Source organism: Hemibagrus wyckioides, linkage group LG25 (genome assembly GCF_019097595.1).
Source record: "Hemibagrus wyckioides isolate EC202008001 linkage group LG25, SWU_Hwy_1.0, whole genome shotgun sequence".
Lineage (NCBI taxonomy): Eukaryota > Metazoa > Chordata > Actinopteri > Siluriformes > Bagridae > Hemibagrus > Hemibagrus wyckioides.
Window position 1 is genome coordinate 11,150,776 of NC_080734.1, and position 13,799 is coordinate 11,164,574.

Below are 13,799 nucleotides of genomic sequence, written 5' to 3' on the forward strand. Positions count from 1 at the left end.
ACTCAAGAATTCAATGTTTTGGAGGGGTGTCCCAAAATTTTGGCATTATAGTGTATATGTATGTATCAGACTGCATTCTGAAGATGCTAGCTATTTGATAAAAATAAACAAATACACACGCTTCCATGGAGGGTTTTCCCCCACTTTATGTGCCGAGCTGAAAACTTCCCAATTCAGAGCTTAGTCAAATGCAGCATTAGACACAAGGACAAGGAAGTCATCCTGGAAGGGACCAATAGCAAAGGATAAGATAAAAGTGAGATATGTAAACAAGCATCTTCTCACTGTTTGTCATGTCTAGGCAGGCAGATCTGGACATGTCTGATGTATTGGCAATCCCAGACAACAGAAATGTTCATAAATCTAGCACATTTTTAAGGAAGCCTGGTTTTAAGAGTACTAAAACTGAACCACAATGGATTAGTGCCTCCTGTCCTGATTCACTCAGAACTCCCATAGGAGCCATGTTCTCTCTGGAGTATTTAGCAGAGGACACACAAAGCTGGTTCCTTCCCACAAGAGACAACTACAAGATTTCACATCCTCCAACAACCATAAACTCAGTCTTCATAATTAACTGTGTCAGCTTCCCATTAGAATGATGCAAGCCAACCTATAATAAGCTGAATGATGCAAGCCAACCTGGGGCAGACCTGCACAGCAATAATCAGGGCCATGTGTATGCTAATAAATTATGGACAATGATCAGCTTATTAGCATGTTCACCTAGCGGCCTGGCCTGAGGCAGGACCATATGTGCAGCCATATGCCCTTGTTGTGCAGCCGGTCAATAAGGTTATCTCTTTCAGAAAATGAACACGCTAGAAAGTGAATCTTTATTGTGAAAGCTGTGATACTGTTATATATTGATTAGTGCCCCTAAATTTAATCACTGTGTCAATATTACTGACTCCATGCTGTCACACATTTCAGAGAATGATACATGATCTGACCTGGTAATGTTTACTAAAGCCAGTTTCAAATCAGACTATCATCTGATATCTCTGACGCTTGTGTACCCAAAAATACAAACACTTCTGGTGCAAGAATCAGCTAATCAACCAAATTAGAGTAGCTTTAATTGTAATTTATTCCATCTTTCCTGTGGTAAAGTGTTAAAGTTTGTTTCACTTTTTTATTCTAGATAAGGTGGAACCTGTATTTACTGAAGTACAAATAAATTTGCTGATATAAACACATTAATCCTTTGGTTAAGCCATATTCAATTCTCCATTGAAGTCTTGGATCATCTCTAAAAATTAGGAGTCTTCTCACATCTTCCTGCATGTTACTCTATCCAATAATTTAGTGCTAATGTGAAAATACCCCAGTTAAACATAACTTAGTTATTTTCAATTCCAGCTTAGAATTTGAACTCGACATTATACTTACTCCATATACACTCACTAAATACACACACAATTTCACTATACACAGCATGTAGCCTCATGTTTTATATCTGTCTCTACTAAGATGAATCTATAGGCTACACACAGCACATTAATCCCTTTGTAGAATGTAGGCTAAAAAAGAAAATAACATAACATGAAAGGGTTTAACAGTAGGGAATTTTGCTACCGCTTGGGTCTGGTCATGTTTTTCAGACAGGAAGCACTTACATACTCATATAGAAATATATAATAAAGGTGAGACTAGAAGTGAAGTGAAATGTAGGATGGAAATTGTTGAAAGAGATCTCTAAAAAAGTAACTGGCATCGGTTGTGAGAGAGTTTAATGGGTATAATTCCCTCCACCCACACGGCAAGTTTAAGTCATGGCTTTCAGTAGAGATTTCAATACACAGCCTGATGCTTTTCACCAGTAAACATGGCCAATAACCACCCACTTGCATAGGAAGAGGTCCATGAAAGACACTGCAAATTGTCAACCACATTCGCTTACCACAAAACACTACAATAAAACAACAATCTAAAAAACATCATTGAATTTTTCAGTCTGGTTATATCTTGCTCTTAAAAATGTTTTTTAAAACTTGCAGCATTGTTAAAAGTTTCCTATTTGGAAGCTGCTACAATTTAGTGTGTATAAAACAAACAACCAATCAGATCGTCATCTTCACGATTGAGAAATTTGTGACCAGATAAACACACAAAATTGCTCTGGGAACTGTGAGCTAAAAAAGGTTTGAAGGAAACGAAACCGAGAGACACAGCAAGGCTGACCCACACTCCAACAAGTGTGAAAAAGCAACAAGGCATCACTGGACACGTTCTCGTCCAGACACAACTCTGTAACAAGAGTTTATGAGTGTGAGAGAGAGCCAGAGATGAGTGTAAGATGAAGACCTGCTGATCACATTACAGCTGGCCTGGTAACTTCAGTGTGGCTCTTCGGCAAGACAGAAACATATTTAACGCACCTCTGTTGGATAATTTCTCGCATCGTTACAAACACATATGGCCAGCTTTCATAAGGCAGCTAAACTTCACCATAAACTCAGCAACTGCAGTAAAAATGTAACAGTAGAGGTGTAAATCTATAACCGTAATAAACTGCAAAGAAACTGCAGTCTATTATTGTGTATAATTGACGATTTTACAATCAATAATAAAAAAAAAATGTATCTCTATACCAGTTGTTTGTTACACGTCCAGCCGGGGTCACAAACAGTGTTAAAAAAACTGAACTGAGATATAAGACTATCCATCTATCAGTCCATCCATCCATCCATTTTCTGGAGCACTTATTCTACACGGGGTCATGGGAAACCTGCAGCTTATCCCAGGGGACTCAGGGGTCAAGGTGGTGGACTGGAGGGAAAAGGGTGACTGGATACAGAGGAGTCTAGCACATGAGAGGCCATCAAAGATCCTGAAATGATTATTATCATTACTATTACTATTATTATTATCACAGTTGCACCCATACCACACCTGAGGTACTGTTTGTTCCTCACTTGTTTGACAACTTCCTGCACACATCTCTATAAACATCTCCCACAAGCACAACATACGCGCAATTTGTATGATTTGAATGGGTGTCTAGGAGCAATTCCAAACCTAAACCGGCCATAACGGAGAGAAGTAGTCAACTGTGTTTGGTAATTTTTGTGGCCCGAGGTACACAATGTCCAAACAATAATCTGGATACCAGAGGAAGAATAAAAATAAGAAATAAAGTGAGGGGAACCACATCCTCACAAATTTCTTTCCAAAGAGAGCAGATGGGAACAGAATTGTTCAGGCAACAGTGACCTAATTCTGTGTTGTGTAAATAGACGCTTGCCTTGTGGTAGTCTGCATTTCCCTACATATGACTAGTAACATAGAGAACGTTCTCATCTCACTCTAAACATCAAAGAAATGAGCCTGAGGCAAATCTTTAGAGATAAAATCTTAGTTAATATAGAAAACAATATGTTTGTAGTTTAGCAACCATAGACTGTAGGACAGAGCCTATGGCCTGGATTATAAAAGATATAACTTAGCCATCTTCATGAATGCAGGTCGACAGCATGTATTACATTATGGTTGAGGTGCTCTGTTTCTACTTAATTCATACACAAATATCAGTATCATTACAATTCATACACAAATATGATTCCTAATACTGTATTAACACAGAAATGTTAAAGAACATACAGCGGGTAAAATAAGTCACCATTTCTCCCAGGAAATATATTTCTAAAGGTGCTACTAACATGAAAATTTCACCAGATGTTAGTAACAACCCATGCAATCCACATATGCAAAGAAATCAAACCGTAGACGTCCATAAAGTTATTTGTACAACGTGTTCAATACTTTTTCTCTGTGTCATTTCACATTATTACATATAACATCATTTATGGACATCTTTGGATGGTTTGATTTCTTTGTGTGTGTGTGTGGATTGCATGGGTTGTTACTAACATCTGGTGAAATTTTCATGTCAGTATATCTACTGAAAAAATGGTGATGTGTTAAATACTTATTTTAGCCGCTGTATCTATTTCTCATCCTGAGGAACCTGGAGCCTATCCAAGAGGATTTGAAGGCACAAGACGGGGGACAACCCTGGACAGGGTGCCAAGCCATCACAGGGCACCATGACACACACACACACACACACACACACACCAAACAACTGAGAAATATCAATGCATGTCTTTGGACTAGAGAAGGAAACAGGAATACCCGGAGGAAACCTTGAAGCATGGGGAGAAAATGCAAACGGCATATACACGGGGTGGAGGCGCGAAGCGAACCCGCAAACCCCGAAGGTGTGATGCCTCCATAATAACAGAATTTTATATTATACTATACACATACATCTGTTTAAATATTACATCACTAATTTGCCAGTGATCACCAGCAGAAGCTTTTGTATAGGTGTAGTACACACTATTATTTGGGAGGAGGGAGTGTGATCATTAGCATGGATGATGGGATGAAGGGAAAGGGGCCCCACACACTGTCTTCACACAGATCCCAGGATTCAATGCAACGCCCCTAATAATCATCATAACAGCGCTATCTGACCCGAATGTTAAGTGATTTTTCAGCCAAATTAAAGGCAATTCAAAGGACCAAGTCGTGAACATTCAGCAATATTATTAGCGAAATCCTGATCGTCTCGTCACTTCAACATCTGCAGTATTCTGGAAATGGTCTGAGACACGCTTCACTCCAGGGCAACTTCAGGGCCTGGAAATCATGATGCGTGACCAAATGCAACAAGGCTGACATTTTGAGAAGGTAGCATGCCACTAAATCTGGATCGGAAAGCCTGTGTAGTAAAACATGGCATATTTTTGGGCACGAATTCGTTTTCTTGTGCCTACTGTCTGTGCATATCTCTGTCCACTGCACCATGCAAATTGGACACACTGGGAGAAATTGTCCGCTGCGAGGCTAGGAAAAGTCGGTCCTTAGATAAACCCACGGCGTCAGTGCGTAAACAATCCGAGACGAAAAAAGCGCTGTATTGATTGGAAGCGGAATGTTTTCCTGTTAATCGCGGCTTAATCTATGGTTTTGGGATGAAAACTGTACCTGCGGTGGAATGTTTCATCTCCTAAACAAAAAGAGCCGTGTGAAGGCGGTTACCTGGTCTAAAGGCAGGTTGATGATCTCGCTTATCGGCTGCAGCAGGTTGGATCCAGTGCAAGCTGATATGGTGTCGGTGGCCATGATTCAGAGAGGATTCAGCCTGCTGTGCTTCTGCTATGGACGGCAAACGGCACACAAACGCGCTCCGAGTCGTTGTCCCCCCTCCCTCCTCCTCCTCTTCTTCCTCCTCCTCCTCCTCCTCCATCTCCATCACCGCCGCTGCTGCTGCTGTTCAGGCTCACTAATGCCACCTACTGACCACAGAGCGCACTGCAGCATGCAAAAGAGTTCAATTGTCTCGAAGCAGCTTTAAAGAAGTTAAATAGCCTTTATTTGTCACAGATACATTACTGCAGAGTGAAATGCTTTCTTCGCATATCCCATACTTGAGGGGTGGGGTCAGAGCACAGGGTCAGCCATGATACAGTGCCCCTGGAGGAGGGTGGGTTAGGGGCCTTGCTCAAGGGCCCAACAGTGGCAGCTTGGCAGTGCTGGGGTTTGAACTCCGATCTTCCGGTCGTGACCCAGAGCCTTAACCACTTGAGCTACCATAGAAGTATAGAAACCTAGAAAATATATATATAAAGTTTAAAGTTAAGTTACTATTTTATCCCTAATGAGTCAACCTGAGGCGAAGGTGGCAAGGAAAAACTCCCTGAGATGATATGATTAAGAAACCTTGAGAGGAACCAGACTCAGAAGGAAACCCATCCTCGCAATAATTTAATAACCCATTCTTGTTCAAAAATAGTTTTTAATGTCCAAGAACAGTATAAAAAATCTAGGTTTCCAAAAAGCTAATAAATTCGAACAATGGATTTATTAAAATAAAAGTTTACTCATTGAGCACTTTATTAGGGTACACCTACTCACTCATACAATAATTTAATCAGCCTGTGCAGACATGGGTCAGATACAGGGCTTCGGTTAATGTCCATCAAACATCAAAATGGGAAAAAAATATGATCTTTGACCAGATGAACAAGTTTGTTGGTGAGAGAAGGGCTGGTGGGAGTATTTCAGAAACTGCTGATCTGGGATTTTCAGGCACAACAGTCTCTAGAGTTTATACAGAATGGTGCAAAAACAAAACAAAACACACAAACAAAAAACAGTAAGCAGTTCTGTAGGCAGAAACAGATGATTAGAGGTATTTCTTTATTTAGTTAGTCATACATCGGATAATAGATTTGGGAATTATATAAGCTTTCTTTAGACTGATAAATATACCGTAATATGTTGCCCATCTGCTACCATCAACCTTTGCTGTGATCATACATTTTCCCCATTCTGATGTTAGATGTGAACATTATCTGTGACCTGTATCTACGTGATAGTTTGCATTGTGTTGCTGTCTGATTTGAATGATTGATTGATCAGACAACTGCATGAATATGCAGGTGTACATGTGTTCCTAATAAAGTGGATGGTGACTGTACCTTGATGAAGTCTAACTACAAGTTTCATCCTGTGAACCTTAAAGCCACATCATTCTACCTTAAGAAGGCTAGTACATTAAAGTCACACTGTTCTACCTTAGGAAGTCTAGTAATTTAAAGCCACACCGTTCTACCTTAAGAAGGCTAGTACCTTAAAGCCACACCGTTCTGCCTTAAGAAGTCTAGTAATTTAAAGCCGCTCCGTTCTGCCTTAAGAAGGCTAGTACATTAAGGCCAGTACATTAACGTCACACCGTTCTGCCTTAAGAAGGCTAGTGCATTAAAGTCACACCATTCTACCTTAAGAAGGCTATTACCTTAAGGCTAGTATAGTAACGTCACACCGTTCTACCTTAAGAAGTCTAGTACCTTAAAGCCACTCCATTCTACCTTAAGAAGGCTAGTACGTTAAAGCCATACCGTGCTACCTTAAGAAGTCTAGTACCTTAAAGCCACACAGTTCAGACTTAAACAGTAGATTAGCGATGATCTAGCAGCGTCACTATGCTCTCCGCTCCACAAGGTGGCAGTATTCCGTTTAAAGAACAGAGCCGAGCACGTTGAATACGACGCAATTCTCCATGTCAGCTTCTGATTGGTTCACGTGACTGTGACAAACCCTTCCGCTCGTATCGAAGTGCGCGTTTCTCAACCCAACGTGTGTAAACAAACACGGACATTACCTAATGTAGCACGAAGAGCGGTGTTCACTGTACGGAGTAAACATGGTGAAGTGTGTGGTGCGGGGATGCCAGAACCAAAGCGACCTGAAGCCGGGTGAAATGCGCAACAGGCCCCGGAAGCGCTTTTTCAGTTTCCCCGCGGATCAGGGCCGCGTTAGAGTGTGGATGGCCGCGCTGCGGGAGTCAGGGCACTTCTCCACCGAGCACAAGATCTGTGAGGACCACTTTCTGCCCGAGCACATCACCCCCAGCGGCATCAGTGCGGACGCCATCCCCATCATGCCCCCTCTGGAGGGAGCGATACTGAGCTCGGGCAGCTGGACCTCATCGGTGGAACACAGCGAAGAGCTTTCAGACGCGATTGAAGTGGTGGTGAGGAGTTTTACTCTCATTTCTTAAATCAGAGAGCCTATAGTGTAAGAAAAACAAATCAGTTGACCCTGTGGCGCCTCGTCCGTGAGGGCAAGAGGGGCAGAACCACAATATATACAGTATATTACCGTTAATTCATGTTTAGTCCTCATTAATGACTTCACATGATCTAATTCTGTTGAAATAGCAATAATGACCTCTTTTGAGTCACAAACGTGTTCCTATTTCATTGATATAAGCTGATGCTCCATTGATTTGTTCACCTTTTTAGATAGTCGTAGTGCAGCCTGCTCACCTGGACTACCCTCTGTCCTGCACGTTACTTAGCTTAGTTACACCGTATTCAGCTAATAAGCTGCTTATCAGCCCTTCATGAGTGTGTGTGAGATGTTTAAGACAGGCTGTACTTCAAGACCAAGCCAAGTTACGTTCAGACATATAGGGATTTAGTCTCTGTCCTGTGAATTGGCCTGCAGGCGTTTTTACTACTGGTTGCCATAGTAACGTCGTTTATCAGCTTGCATTGCACGTGACAACATACAAAATCCTGCCACTAAACATGAAACATTCTGGAGGGAGATAAAATATATAAAATTCACTAGTATATACACCGATCAGGCGTAACATTATGAGCACTGAGAGGTGACGTGAATAACACTGATGATCTCCTCATCATGGCACCTGTTAGTGGGTGGGATATATTAGGCAGCAAGTGAACATTTTGTCCTCAAAGTTGATGTGTTAGAAGCAGGAAAAATGGACAAGCATAAGGATTTGAGCGAGTTTGACAAGGGCCAAATTGTGATGGTTAGACCACTGGATCAGAGCATCTCCAAAACTGCAGCTCTTGTGGGGCGTTCCCGGTCTGCAGTGGTCAGTATCTATGAAAATTGGTCCAAGGAAGGAACAGTGGTGAACCGGTGACAGGGTCATGGGCGGCCAAGGCTCATTGATGCACGTGGGGAGTGAAGGCTGGTCCGTGTGATCCGGAGACGAGCTACTGTTGCTCAGATTGCTGAAGAAGTTAATGCTGGTTCTGATAGAAAGGTGTCAGAATACACAGTGCATGATGGGTCAGGGCTGTTTTGGCAGCAAAAAGGGACCGATTTTATCCATATTTTTTATAAACATTAAAATATTTTCAGCTTTGCTGCATTGCTGGACACAAATACATCTAGGCACCAAAGGCTGCTACCTCTTGTAGTAGTAGTAGAAGTCAGCAGCTGTTATTGAAAATGAGTGGTCTCCGCTCACTGTAGGTGTGAATGTAGCTTGAACATAGCATATTGTATGTAGTGGTCAAAAATGGGAGCAGCAACAATAATATGTCTTATAATAGAGGCCCACTGAGGCAGGACTTGCACTGCACCATGCTCACGCAATAAATATTTATAATGCAGGAACAAAGAGTAAAACTGTTGCAAGGCAGGGATGCCAGATTGTGTACACAAGCATCTTGGGTTGTACGGCAGATAATCAGAATTAAATTGAAAAATGTTTCTGTAAACAATCCTAAGTTTAAGTGCAGAGTGTTTCTTTTGTAGCGCATTTCTATTATAACATAGAGAGGGAAAGAGGGATTATTAGAATATGCACCAGAAATGTATGAATCACAGTGAACTAGTTTTCCATGCAGACTGTCTCACTGTATTGAGTCACCTCGGTAATACTGACTATGACGTAACTCTAAAAATTCCCCAGTAGCCTGGACCTTAAGTCAAGTGTTATAGTCTTCTGACTCTGTTTGTTTGAGGCTGTGCTATTATTTATGTTGTCCTTTCCCAACATAATCTATGGCCACAAGGTTTTAAGTGCAGCAGGCCCCTTTATGACGGAGCTCATTTGCTTTTGAGCGTTCAAATTCTAAGCTCCTTAGGTAAATATGTAACTTGTAGGAACCAGGAGTGCTTTTCTTCCTAAGCATTTCACCTACAGAACAGGAGTTTATCATTACAGCTTAGCAAAGCCATGTAGTTGGGTTTTACCAACCCTTGAGGTGCCGAAAGCCCACTTTAAAAACTATATATCGCTTTGATATTGTGTAAATCTGTGGAAAAGCATCGTCATACATCTCATAAATAGCGTTTCATTTTAAATCTCTATTTCCTTTAGACTGAAATTCCAGCAGATGATGAGGAGGATGAAGATGAGCAAGACTATGATGATGATGAGGATGAAGATGATGATGAGGAGGAATATGAAGACTCTGATTGTACAGAGGAAGAGCCAATGCACATCGATGAGGAGGCTGAGAGAGAGTGGCTGGCAAGACTGTGAGTTGTAGTTTTGAGCAAAATGCACATCTGATTGCAGGGATTTGAGAACCATGAAGCTGTATTTTTATATTGTTATAAAATCTACAGTGTGTTCAGATCTGTTTTAGTGATTTAAATTTTCCATTTTTCCAGCCAAGAGAATCTTAAAAGTTCCACAGAAAAGAAACGAGTCCGTACAAAAAAGGGTATTGAAACTTTTTCTATTACTTAAAGCATTTTATCAGTTTAAATGTATACTTTTTGACCTGTAGAGTCCCTGTAGAGCACTATAGCAATAAAAATGTGTATCGCATTGCATTATTTTGACTATTTACCATAGTGTTGCAGGAAAACAATCTGTAATGACGTTAAATTAAATAAACGAATGAATTTCAGACAGGTGCAGATGTGATAATGTCTTCACCTGACTGCTTATTTAGCCCTTGTGTTCCTCCTAGTTTATTTGTTAGACTAATGATCTAGGTGAACATGTATTCAATGTCAGTTTTTTTTTTTTTTTTTTGTCAGCCACCATTCCTCGCTCAGAGGTAACGCTCGGACGGCTCACTAAGCGCTTCATGGATCTGCTCCACTCAGCTCCAGAAGGAATTCTCGACCTCAACGAGGCCACAGAAAAACTAGGCACTCGCAAGAGGCGGGTATATGACATCACTAACGTGCTCAACGGCATTAAGCTCATCACAAAGAAGTCAAAAAGCAAGATCCAGTGGGTGTAAGTACAGGCAGAGGCATCCTGGCATTTGGGAGGATTTCGGAAATAATTTTCAGTTATATTTTTGGTCTAAAGCAACACAGCTGCTGAAAAAGAAGCGACTGACTCGATGACTCGTGTTTGGATGCAAAAGCAATGCTGTAGTCGAAAATGAAAGGTTCTTACTTTTTATCATCTAATAAGAGTGTGGCATTTAGCTTATCGAGATGTGTTTTTTTTTTGTTGTTGTTGTTGTTGTTGTTGTAGAGGTTCATCACCAATTAGCTGTTTCAAAAGCCAGTGGAAGAACAAGATGAAGACTGATCTGCTAAACCTAAAGTCTATGGAGGAGTCTCTGGACTGGCTAATTAAAGACTGCGCCCAGCAGCTGTTTGCTCTAACAGACCTCACTGAAAATGCTAAATATCCTCACATGCCTGCAGAGCAGCAGGAGGCTTTCTGATCATTATTACACTGTGTAATGCAAATCCAACAGAGCAGTATATTTATGTTTAGTAGTCTCATTGACCTCAGTTGAATTCAAGATGAATTAGGATTGTTTGGAACAGTTCTGAGTGATTAGTATTACAGAACATAGCCTCATATCAGCCGATTACATTAATAGTTCAAACACTTGGTGCTGAATAAATGATAAATAAGGGCTAAGAAAACGACAGGGCATGCTGTTCTAGGAAAAATCTCCTCCTTGTCTGATGAGCTTTTATAAAAGCACATTACTAAGTATTTTCCTTCTCTTATGATATGGCAAGTTGCAACCAATCATACTTTTGAGCCGTTCGTAGTTCCACTTAATGTTTTTACTTAAACGGCCATAAACAGTCATTTCCTCATCAGCCAGAGAGAAAACTACAGCTTGTTACAGAGTAAACATGAGAGACTTTCACTAAATCTTACATAAACTTCTCTATATATATTTCATTTGTTATATAACATACATATGTTATACATAGCCCCTGGAGGTTAGTCAGTACAATTAAAACAATTGAGAAATTAGCGCAAAAAATATAATAATTGTCCATTTAATCTGCAGTAAGGTTATCGTTTGGAGAAAGATAACAAACAAGACTAAATTTAAGTAGTTTGATGTTGGGTCTCTCCTGCTTCTCTTATTTTGTTTCGAGTTTCACTTCATGATGATGGTACGTCTGACATGTAGCATCATGATGAAGTGAGTAATGTTCTTTTCAGACTTTCAGGCAAGCTCCATGTGACGTCAGAACTGAGGGAAATGCCGAAGTATTTGCAGGGCATATTGTTGGGTTGTGGAATTGAGTGACTTACTGTATAATAATCAAATACCTTTTGATTATTAGATTATTATTAGATTATAATTAGAAAGAATTGTATCACGTATCACAAAAGAACAGGAAAGCGTTCTTATCATAGCACATTTCCCACATATTGACCTTAACTGTAGATTCACCTTAGCTTACGTGACGTATGAAGACATTTGTCAGGTTGCAGCCTTCCGGGATCAGACCGTGATAGCCATCAAAGCTCCTGAGGAGACCAAGCTGGAGGTCCCTACACCCACTGAGGTAAATTTCTTCACCTAGTAAAACTTTCTGACTATTTCAAGTTGTGAAAACAGTTTCACGTTTGTGTTTATCTCAATCACAAGTTACAGCATGTTAAAGTCTGATTACCTCCAAAATGAAAAAGATCATGATTACATTCCCAGTGCAGTGCAGGAGCATCACAGACATTTTGACAGGCAGTGTTCACTGACTTCATGACTTCACTGCTCTAGGACCTTGCGTTAGATTTTATCCACAGATTCTGCACTGTGATTAATGCTGAAAGAAGTTGTTTGTAGTATATGATGCGTACAAAAACTAGCTATAATATCACTCAGTGTTATGATTGTGGTATGCTTTACAGCAGGGGTGTCCAAACCTTTTAAACCTCGTCAAAATAACCGAAGGCCGTTACAAAATATACTGTATGCGTGTGTATAGATAGAAAGAGAATGAGATTGATTGGAGATACAGGCAAGCAGACAGACTGATTGATTTTCTAAGCCAATTCATGGTAGTGGTTATTGAGCCTGTATAAAATACAGTGTTTTTGTGTAGGGGCAGAGGGACAGTCAGACAATCTGACAGTCAGACAAGCCAATTCATGGCAGTGGTTGTTGGAAATAAATTTGGTTATGCCACACTTTCTGACTAATGTATCTTCACATTCAATTCACCAGGACTCAATTAAGATCCACCTGAAAGGCTCCAGAGGTCCTGTCCATGTGCTGACGTGTGAAACGAGTGGGTCCAACACAACCACACAGTCCGAGCAGCTTAAAAACGGCCGTTTCCTAACGCTGGAGGAGAGCCGGATAGAGACGACGACGCTCCTCACAGGTTACACTTACATTGTGATCAATCTTATTTAAGCGCACTGTACCTAAAGATGAGTGATAAGTAACGCTTTATGTCCTTCTGTTTTCCTGCAGATATTCCAACCATTTCCTCTGCCGTCCGGAGCGCGTAAAACTGTAATCATGGAACAGCCTAAACTGTGTCAAAAGGACTGCACCGTTCTCTGATACAGACAAACTGCTGTTAATCTTCAGGATAGTTTATTTGGTGACCTGCTGCTGTATAAATGTGAAATATGTTAATAGGACCACAGATTTATAAGCTTTATTTTTATATGTATTATTCTGATCTTACTAAAGTGTTTTGGAAAAAAAACAGCACATTGTTTTTGTTCATGTGCTTGTACTAATATTCCACTAAGAAAGTAGTAAAGATGTGAAGAAAGTAAATGTTTAAAGATCAGGTAGTTCAATGTACAGTGTCATGAAACTGTTCAAAATTGCAATTACAAGCATTACAAATTTCCTTCTTTGTAGTAATAGTTGCTTTTTTCAGTACTTCCCAAACAAACATGATCATGTGTTCTGTGTTGTGTTTTAAGTTTCAATAAAAAAAATCAACCACTTGAAATATTTAATGCCTTTGGTGCAATTATAGAAAAGCTGAAGTTCGTTGAGAGGAGAGATCTAACTGTGATATACTGTACATGTGGTGTTGCATTGAAAGCAAACTCAGTATCAGCTTAATGTGACCTAAAGTACTACGTGTTTTGTGCTTAATGGCTGTCAATAAATGGAAGCTTAATTGCTGAAATTATCTATCAAAATAAATTAAAATATCTGACATTCCTTGTGGCAGTAGGATAAGATGTAGTTTCAGTGTCCAGATCAGAGAAGATATTAGTGATGAAATGAGGAAGGCATAATTTGGGCAACATGTGGGCCCAAGAA

General features: G+C 40.3%; 2 protein-coding genes across 5 annotated transcripts in view; one reads left to right on the forward strand and one right to left on the reverse strand.

Annotated features, from left to right (window-relative positions):
- mboat2b (membrane bound O-acyltransferase domain containing 2b) overlaps positions 1-5,231 on the reverse strand; it is a 37,998-nt gene extending 32,767 nt beyond the window's left edge. The window contains exon 1 of one of the 4 annotated variants that reach the window (XM_058379102.1): positions 5,050-5,231. In XM_058379102.1, coding sequence (XP_058235085.1) covers positions 5,050-5,133 — 84 coding nt within the window. In that variant the 5' untranslated portion in view covers positions 5,134-5,231. The remainder of the gene's footprint in view (positions 1-5,049) is intronic. The other 3 variants (XM_058379103.1, XM_058379104.1, XM_058379105.1) reach the window with 3 other exon arrangements.
- A 1,860-nt stretch (positions 5,232-7,091) lies between these two features.
- Positions 7,092-13,528, forward strand: e2f6 (E2F transcription factor 6). Its single transcript, XM_058379106.1, has 8 exons — positions 7,092-7,546; positions 9,659-9,819; positions 9,955-10,007; positions 10,330-10,534; positions 10,781-10,936; positions 11,958-12,072; positions 12,732-12,891; positions 12,984-13,528. Exons 1-8 carry the CDS (start codon positions 7,217-7,219, stop codon positions 13,019-13,021), a joined length of 1,218 nt encoding a protein of 405 aa, XP_058235089.1. The 5' UTR covers positions 7,092-7,216; the 3' UTR covers positions 13,022-13,528.
- The last annotated feature ends 271 nt before the right edge of the window (positions 13,529-13,799 follow it).

What these genes read in the sequence shown, in the direction of transcription:
- e2f6 (XM_058379106.1), top strand. Translation starts at nt 7,217, where the DNA reads ATGGTGAAGTGTGTGGTGCGGGGATGCCAGAACCAAAGCGACCTGAAG. An exon ending in AGAGAGTGGCTGGCAAGACT is followed by an intron (nt 9,820 to 9,954) that starts GTGAGTTGTAGT and finishes CCATTTTTCCAG; the next exon opens with CCAAGAGAATCTTAAAAGTT. An exon ending in GACGACGACGCTCCTCACAG is followed by an intron (nt 12,892 to 12,983) that starts GTTACACTTACA and finishes GTTTTCCTGCAG; the next exon opens with ATATTCCAACCATTTCCTCT.